The sequence below is a fragment of the Lolium rigidum genome, chromosome 1, assembly GCF_022539505.1.
Source record: "Lolium rigidum isolate FL_2022 chromosome 1, APGP_CSIRO_Lrig_0.1, whole genome shotgun sequence".
In the NCBI taxonomy this organism is placed as follows: Eukaryota; Viridiplantae; Streptophyta; class Magnoliopsida; order Poales; family Poaceae; genus Lolium; species Lolium rigidum.
In genome coordinates, this window is record NC_061508.1 from 311,292,032 (window position 1) to 311,301,499 (window position 9,468).

The 9,468-nt window shown below is 51.1% G+C and overlaps 1 protein-coding gene across 1 annotated transcript; it reads left to right on the top strand.

The window, feature by feature from the left end:
* Positions 1 to 1,571: 1,571 nt before the first annotated feature.
* LOC124684146 (flavonoid 3'-monooxygenase CYP75B4-like) lies at positions 1,572 to 3,575 on the top strand. Its single transcript, XM_047218531.1, has 2 exons — positions 1,572 to 2,516; positions 2,809 to 3,575. The coding sequence occupies exons 1-2, from the start codon at positions 1,587 to 1,589 to the stop codon at positions 3,451 to 3,453; spliced, it is 1,575 nt and encodes a 524-aa protein (XP_047074487.1). The 5' UTR covers positions 1,572 to 1,586; the 3' UTR covers positions 3,454 to 3,575.
* Positions 3,576 to 9,468: the final 5,893 nt, after the last annotated feature.

Genomic DNA, 9,468 nt, shown 5'->3' on the forward strand with positions numbered 1-9,468 from the left:
CAAGCACCTTAACTGATAAAATCTTGTGCAGCTTAAGCCTTAAGTTTGCCACTCCCTCACACCTCTGGATACCAGGGCCCATGTCTCCTGATCCTGAGGCCCTGGCAGTTCCACGGTGTGCTCTTCTATGACTAACTCTTGCACTCCACCTCACTGTAGCAGTCCAACGATGTATATCTTCATCTCTGTCCTTTACCAGCCGCAATACATACTGGAAGCCTTTATATTGCGTGCAAGCTTTTTTACTATGACACTAGCAGCAATCCAGTTGTTCTTCAGGTGCTCAAGTTGCCTGAAGTAGCTTCCTGTATGATGGTTATTTGCCTGTACCAAGACACACCATTTTTGTATTCACATAAAATTCCACCATGAGGACCAAAGTTTAAAAAAAAACCAAAGAATTGGGTTCAGTGTGGGCATGACATCTTATCTTAGAACAAACTCGTGGATAAGCAGAATATTTTACCTAATCAAATGAATATTTTCGAGTAGTAAAAGCTGCAAGGCTGAAGTCTGAAAGGAATGAAGGTAACAGCTTGCTGTCAACTATTTGGACAACAATGCAGTGAATTTAACAAAAATGGAAAGAGAGGAAGGAAAACTAAGGGTTGCTTTGTACTTTTTCTTTGCTTGCTGCAGCCAATTAGATCCAGTCTATTTTTAGTTTATTTCCTGTATTTGTGTTGGCATTTTGCCACATTAGAAATGCACTGCTCTTGCTTGCACAGGAGGACGACCATGTGTGTCTCTTCTCATCACATCAACGAACACGGTATCTCAAACACAAAACTTGTACATGTGGATCACATCACATCACCTCACCACATGACATCACATCCATGTACCTCATACGCGGCAGCTCTGACATGAACCCTTTTTTTTTTCAGCACATGTAATGCCTGAATAGTGACTTTTGCAATATGCAAGCATGAAATGTGCTACCACAAATTGATCCTCGGGTTTTTGTTTTGCATAAATTGATCCTTGGGTACTAGGATCCCCCTGCACAGTGTGCAGTGCCAACATGGGCTCTTTCCTCTTAAACATCTGACAGTTTTGGGCCTTGAGCAGTACCAACATGGGCCATGGGACCCTGTGTAGCTCTTTCCTCTGAAGCATTATTAGGTTTGATCTTTTATAGTATGCCTCAAAACAGATCGTCAAAAAAAAAAAAACTAGCATGCCTCAAATGGCGGCACCATTAATATTCTCCCCATGTGAGAAATGATCTATATCATTTTAGCTCTTTGGAAACATTCAGTGGGTTTGGGCTATTTTTTTAATATGCTATGAATAGCCAGCCCTTCAATACTAGATTTTTCTCCAGTAGTCCAGCGTGAGTAGTAGGCGACACTTAAAACCTAAACCCTGAGAAACGAAACTTGTGTGTATGATAGTGTACTTGTAGTACGGAGTAGTAGGTGACTGAAAGTTGCCAGGTACCATATTATAGGAGTTTGGTATGTGAAAAGTTGAGTCTTAACTTGTCGGACGAGACGTATCACCTTTCCAGTATCTCACCTACCCCCGTTTATCCTATATCCCATGCATACATACATGCACACCGGATCGAACAGTTGCCGTGCATGCGCAGCGAGCTGGCCGGCATGGACATCCCACTCCCACTGCTGCTCTCCACTCTGGCCATCTCTGCCACCATATGGTATGTCTTCTTCCGAGCCGGCAAGGGGCACCGTGCGCCGCTGCCGCCTGGCCCGAGGGGCTGGCCAGTGCTGGGGAATCTCCCGCAGCTGGGCGGCAAGACACACCAGACCCTTCATGAAATGACAAAGGTGTATGGGCCCGTGCTCCGCCTCCGGTTCGGCAGCTCCGTGGTGGTGGTGGCCGGGTCAGCTGCCGTGGCCGAGCAGTTCCTCCGCACCCACGACGCCAAGTTCAGCAGCCGGCCGCCCAACTCCGGTGGCGAGCACATGGCGTACAACTACCAGGACGTGGTGTTTGCGCCCTACGGCCCCCGGTGGCGCGCCATGCGCAAGGTGTGCGCCGTCAACATCTTCTCGGCCCGCGCGCTCGACGATCTCCGCGGCTTCAGGGAGCGGGAGGCCGCGCTCATGGTGCGGTCCCTCGCGGACGCTGCCAAGGCCGGGGCGGCGGTGGCGGTCGGCAAGGCGGCGAACGTGTGCACGACCAACGGCCTGTCTCGGGCCGCGGTGGGGCTTCGGGTGTTCGGAAGCGATGGCGCCAGAGACTTCAAGGAGATTGTGCTGGAGGTGATGGAGGTTGGCGGGGTTCTTAACGTCGGGGACTTCGTGCCGGCCCTCCGGTGGCTCGACCCTCAGGGTGTCGTCGCGAGGCTGAAGAAGCTGCACCGCCGGTTCGACAACGTGATGAACAGGATAATCGACGAGAGGAGGACCCGAGCCAAAACGGCCGTCGTGGAGGAAGGTAAGGGAGACCTGCTGGGCTTGCTGCTTGCGATGGTGCAGGAAGACAAGTCGCTCACCGGCGGCGAGGAGGACAAGATCACCGACACTGACGTCAAGGCGCTTATACTGGTAATAACTTTGATGTTGTCATCAACTAGTACCTTAAATATATGGAACATTACAGGCCGAAAGGGACATACATTATGTGCTTTTTTTGGGTTCGTCTACGCCTCAGTCTTCTGTTTCGATGGATTCAGAAAAGTGCAACTTCAGTTACTCACTTCTTCATCAGTTTGCACTTTTTTGACTAACCTGAAGTGGCACTTTTAGAACCGATTGAGACTTAAGAGAATCCTAGTCGATTCAGAATTAACAAAACCCAAAATCATTTTTCTAATGATCTTTATCAACTTATATGCAGAACTTGTTTGTGGCGGGAACAGAGACAACGTCGAGTATAGTGGAGTGGGCAGTAGCGGAGCTGATCAGGCACCCAGACATCCTGAACCAGGCCCAGGAGGAGCTAGATGCTGTCGTGGGCCGTGACAGGCTCGTCTCGGAGTCTGACCTGCCACGACTCACGTTTTTCAATGCCATCATCAAGGAGACGTTCCGACTGCATCCGTCGACGCCGCTCTCACTTCCCCGAGTGGCCTCCGAGGAGTGTGAGGTCGCCGGCTATCACATCCCAAGGGGCACTGAGCTACTGGTCAATGTGTGGGGCATCGCCCGTGACCCAGCCCTATGGCCTGACCCGCTGGAGTACCGGCCCGCCCGGTTCCTCCCAGGAGGGTCGCATGAGAATGTCGACCTCAAGGGAGGCGATTTCGGGCTGATACCGTTTGGGGCGGGCCGGAGGATATGTGCGGGCCTAAGCTGGGGCTTGCGGATGGTCACCGTTACAACCGCTACCCTGGTGCACTCGTTCGACTGGGAGCTGCCGGCGGGCCAGATGCCGGATAAGTTGAACATGGAGGAGGCCTTTTCTCTGCTGCTGCAGCGGGCCGTGCCATTGATGGCGCACCCGGTGCCTAGGTTGCTCCCATCGGCTTACGAAATTGCATAGAAGCTCACGCTTTGCTGCGCTGGAGGGCATGCTCCAGTTATACCATGTACTGCTATTGATGGTTTGTCTCACTGTTTCAACTAAAGTACTACTTCCGATGTATACTGTTCTGAGAAGTTCAATAAGAGAGAATGACACGAAAGATACATTTCGTCGGATGGCCGATAATAATCTCATCATGTAGGAAACTAGATCACCCACTTTGTTGTCACAAATCAGGGTTTATCTCGCATGAAAGTGACAAGTAAACCAATATCCTACTTTTGTTCAGGGTTAACCATTGCAAGTTTCTCCATGAAGTTTTTCCTGCATCTCTAAAGGCTCAGCTACACTCCGTTGAAAATGCAATCCATTCTGACAGTGACAGTTAAGATGGCACGTCTGACCAACATAAAGACCTGTATAAATATTGCTTCTGAAGAAGGATATGAAAAATAGGACGGATGTGCTTGAACGTTGGCTGTTGTTGCTGGGAAGACAAGATGTTCAACTTACCCAGCGTCTGGATATGTTGATGGTCCACCCGGTGCCTAGGTTGCTCCCCGCGGCATAGAAATTTCCGTGGGAAGTACAGGGATTGGCACCCTTTGCTGCCAAATGTCCTGAATATTGCGGAGCTGAATGTCTCCCAGAAGCTGATGCAGTGCTTGAACTTCAGAGCATGCTTCTTCAGACAATGAGAGATGGAAGACATTATGAAGCTGATCCTGACTCAGATCCTTGCTAATAGAGATGGATACAAGCTAGTTCATGTGAGGGAGTCGGAGTGTCAGTTCACGATCAGACTACTTACCTTCCCACATCATGGTAGGATGTCCATTTGAAACTTGCAACCAGCCATATCCTTAAACCACATGCTCTCTAATTGGGGATGCCTTATGCATTTGTCAATTTCCTCAATAATGCCCTTATACATCATGAGAGAGCTGAGGTAGAATGTGAGTGAAATGGAAAGATCCTAAGTGACACCGCTCCAGTTATGGAGTCATATAAAACCATAAACAGTAGCTTGGATGTCATTGTTTCTGATTACGAGATGCTACACAGTTTTCACATATTTGCTCCAGTTAGGAGACAATAAGCCATCAGAAACATGCATTGCAGCCACAAAAAGCATGCCAACTACTATTGGTACTAGTCCTACTACCACATATCTGTAGAGTTTTCCTGCTTCACCCGATCAGATTGCTATGGTTCAAGACAAGCAGGACTATAGTCATTAAAATGCTATACTGTGCACTGTCTACCACAGCTCGCTTGGCACACCTATGCCATGAGCAAGTCCACGTCCTTGAGGTACCTGTGCACGAGCTTCGGGTCGAGACTCTCCGGCGCTAACACAGCGGCTGCGGCCTGCACGTAATACTTGTGTGCAACTTAATATAGTTGGTGAAGCAACTAAACAAACCTAGCTAGACTGACCAGCTAGAAATTTGAGCATGTAGAACAGAAAGCAACTTAATTTCTTTAAGTAGCCAACTTAAGTATGTTGAGCAAGGAAAATTAAATAAACCCAGTAGCCAACTTATGCATGTTGTTCAAGGCAAAGAAACCTTGCTAGACTGTAAAACACAACCTGAGTATACTGAGAAAAAAACAAAGTTAATTACTTTCAGTAGCCAACTTTATCATGTTGAGCAAAGCAACTTAATTAAACCAGTAGCCAACTTATGCATATTGTTCAAGGAAAAAAGAAACCTAGATAGACTGACCAGCTAGCAATTCGAGCATGTTGAACAGAAAGCAACTTAATTATTTTCCATTTTCCTGCGTTGCAGCCTTGTGATGGCCTTTGTTTTCCAGTGTTGCAGCCTTGCAATTGCCTGCTGCATAGGAGTCTCTCGGATTATCATATCATTGGTGGTGGAGGTTAGTAACCCAGAGAGTCTCTCTGTGGCGGAATTGTTGATGCTGCCCTGTGTCTCGAGGAGGTTGGAAATCTCGTCATCGAAACGGAATGCAGGTTAAGGCAGTCTATCCACCAAAAGGAACAATCACTGTAATTAGCAGTGGACAAGGTTGATTCATAGTAGGCTATCCTGACCAAATGAACCAAAGGATACTCCTTCTTATTGAAGAATTTATAAATGTGTTTGGGGAGCATGCATCCATTCTGTACATGCAAGTTATCAGTCCCAACCCTCATAGGCTTACAGACCAAGTTCCAGACTACATGAAGGAGGGTTCTGTTTTGTCAAACCACATGCTCTCTGTAGAAGGATAGAGAGAGGAGAGATTGCGGAATATGTTGGATGTATTATTGAGCCTCATGGGCGAGTATATATAGGCGTACAGGGATCATCTTGGAGTGCAAGACAAGACACAAGATCTATCTCTATCCTAGACTACCTAAACCGTACGTATACCAAATATATCTCTAACACTCCCCCGCAGTCGTAGCGGTAGTGACGTGAACAACGGTAGCGTCGCGGACGGTCGGACCGGAGATAAACCGAAGTGGACCCCAGAAGGCTGACACTCCCCCGCAGTCGTAGCGGGAGCGTCGTGGACGGAGTTGCGTCGCGGATGCTTGGACTGGAGAGGAGGCTGGTGAGGCGCAAGCGAGGTGGTAGCCCTTTATGCCGATGTCGAGGTAGCCGAGAGCGTGGGTGCTGCAACCTTGGTCGAGGGAGCCGCGCGAGGAATTGTCGTGGTCGATGTCGTGGGCGGGTGCCGGTGTCGATGTAGCCGCAAGCGCGTAGTGCGCGAGGAGAGTGACGGAGACGCGTTGGCAGTCGTGGAGGTTGTCGATGCCGAAGTCGATGCAGTCCGAGCCGTCGAGGACGAGGTGCGACCCTAGTTTTGCCAGAACCAGGCGCACGTCGGGGACGAAGGCATACTTCGGTTTTGCCAGAACCGAGTACGCATAGAAGAAGTCGGTGACGCGGTCAAGGCAGTCGTAGAGCGATGCCGAAGAAGACGTTGTCGAAGCCGATGAAGACGAGACGTCCGGCGCGAGTTTGCCAGACTCGGGAACGTGTCGGGGACGAAGGCACTTCCGGTGTTGGCATGCGAGGGGCAGGGACCATCATGAACTTGTCGCCATGTCAGAGGGACTAGCAGAGGAGGCCTCCGGAAGCGTCGCGGTCGCAGATCGACGGAGAGATGCCGACGCTGCCCGCGGTTCTCGGAGTAGAGTAGCAGGTGGTGTAGACGGGGACGAGGCGATGACACGGGCGACGAAGTCGAGACGGTTGGGGACGTAGAAGGCGGCTAACCCAGCGGTGACCAGGGGTGGTCATGCTGGACGCCTAGACGGGCGTTGCGGTGGTCGGCGAGCCCAGCGCGACCTAAAGTGGTTGGCGAGCCCAGCGGCGACCTGGGTGGAGGCGCGGCGGCGGTACACGAAGTGGGCGAGAAAGACCCGGCGGCGTGACAAAGACCATGCGCGGACGGAGGTGACCCGCGCCGGAGGGGCGGCGCTGTGGTGGCCTCGAACATCGATGCGCGGGGGACGGTGAAGGTGACCGCGTGCGGCGACGCCACGGCCCGAGGGGCCGGCGTAGGCTGCGGGGCGCGAGTCGGTGCAGCGGCGGAACGCCACCAGCGATGTACGCGCCTCAGAAGGCGCGTCGTTGGCTAGCAGCGTGGACCAAAGGCGGCGGCGCTGCGACCCGAAGGGGCGACGCAGCGGCAACCCGATGCTCGATCGGTGGTAGGCGCGTGCTCGGGGACTTGCTTGGCGTAGACGTGCGCGGGGTCGGTTGATCAGACCGGCGGCGGCGGTACATGTGCCACGGCGTGGACAACGCGCAGATCGGAGTCGATGGCGGCGTTGTCGATGTAGTCCCGGGCGATGACGGCGAAGACGAACCGGCGATGGAGACCGCGCGGGCGAGACAGCCTGCGGCGTCGCACGTAGGGGCGCCCCGTGTGCGGCGCGTGCGGCTGTGCCGTGTGGTTGATGGCCGGTGCAGGTCGATGCCGTTGTCGGAGTAGAGGCGCAAGAGGACGACGGCCATGGGCGACTCAATCCGATCTATGATCGGTAAAACCAAAAAGAAAAACGCCGGTCGAGCGACCGGCGGAGCAAAAAGAAAACCAATCTACGGATTGGAAAAAAAGACTCGAGGGCAGCGGATCAACGGATCGGCGGACGAACCCTCATACGGGTTGCGCGGCCCCCGGAGTAGGCCATGGAGATTGACCTCCCCGGGGGCGGCGCGGGCGGAAGCGCGGGCGGCGGCTAGGTCAAGGAGCGTGCCGCTCTGATACCATGTAGAAGGATAGAGAGAGGAGAGATTGCGGAATATGTTGGATGTATTATTGAGCCTCATGGGCGAGTATATATAGGCGTACAGGGATCATCTTGGAGTGCAAGACAAGACACAAGATCTATCTCTATCTAGACTACCTAAACCGTACGTATACCAAATATATCTCTAACACTCTCTATCGGGGATGCCTTATGCATTTGTCAATTTTCTCAATAATGCCCTTATAAATCATGAGAGAGCATAGGTAGAATGTGACTATGTGAGTGAAAGGGAAAGATCCTAACTGGAAGCATATTTGCTCCAGTTATGGAGTCAGATAACAGCATAACAGTAGCCTGAATGTCATCATTTCTGATTATGATATGGTACACAGTTTCACATATCTGCTCCAGTTATGCGGCACTAAGCCATCAGAAACATACATTGAAGACACAGAGGCATGCTGGCTATTGGTACTAGTCCTAGTACCACATATGTGTTAGAGTTTCCCTGCTTCATCGGATCGGATCGCCACGGCTCAAGACAAGCAGGACTATTACCATTAATTTGCCATACGATGCACTGCTCTACCTAATTTCTTGTCCTTTCCTTGAGCTACTGAAAGCTAGTGTAGCGTACATCTGGGGAAAAAGCCTTGCAAGTATCCGATGTTCACCTGAATGTGCTTCAATTGTTGGGTACGGCCCCCTTGGCTATACATACATAATTCTTGTGGCGGTGGAGAAAAAGCGTAGATAGCGTGACAGAAACGGAGACGGCAATGCAGGAATTCGGGGCGATTTGCACAAAAATAACCCAAAAGTGAAAGAAAAGCACCGACTGACCCTCCGGCGAAACTATTTCACTCATCTAACCCTTTTGTGTGGCGCCCCTCTCATGGGCGCCACACATGCCCATGTGGCGCCCCTGCTGCCGGCGCCGCAAACCCATCCGACGTGGCCCGTCGACGCTGAGCTGCCTAGCCGATCCGACGTGGCAGGACGTTTGGCGCCGCTCCCGCCGGCGCCACACTTTGAAAGTGTGGCGCCCGTGGTAAGGGCGCCACACGTCCACTTAAGTTTGGCCGTGCGCGTCCAGCCAGCCCGACCCTTCTTCTTTCTTCCTCCCTCTGTTCTTCTTCTCTCTGCACAGGCGCCCGGCCCTCTCTCTCCCCCACTCTCCCCCCACCAAATCCACCACCAAAGGAGGGTTCTGTTTTGTCAAACCACCATGATTTCAAGGGCCGTAATTTCTCCCTCACCTCCAGCTAATCCCTTATTCCATAACAAACTGTCGGTGGCTCCAGCGCCTGTAGTGTCTCTAGAACCTTTTTTTTTCTCCAAGAATGGTCCACGCTTCTCCGATGCTCTTCCATCATTAATTTTTCCTTCCTCACTTGATCCCTAGCAGCCCGGTTAATGAACTTACTAAAATCAACGTCCCAGGCAGGATCAAAATAGATAGAGTCTTCATATTCCAATGTACCATCAAACAAAGTCTTCCTCTGCCCGTGTCCAACAAGTCTTTGGATGGTCACTGCACTTTCTCAACGACCCATGTCTTCAAAATCCTTGCAACGTCCAAGGTATGATTCTGAAGATGGATGAATGATCTTGATCCCATGATACTCACAACGATAGCAGCGACCTTTTCTCAAAAGATAAAACGAAAAAGAAATTATCATCAGCTTGACAACATCAAAGCTAAGAAGCAACAATAACAATAAGTAACATCAGCTGAACAAAACTTTGTATCAGAATATGCCAGTATGTAAGAACAGAAGCCATGCATGCACAATAAATAGTGTCTTACGTTGGCA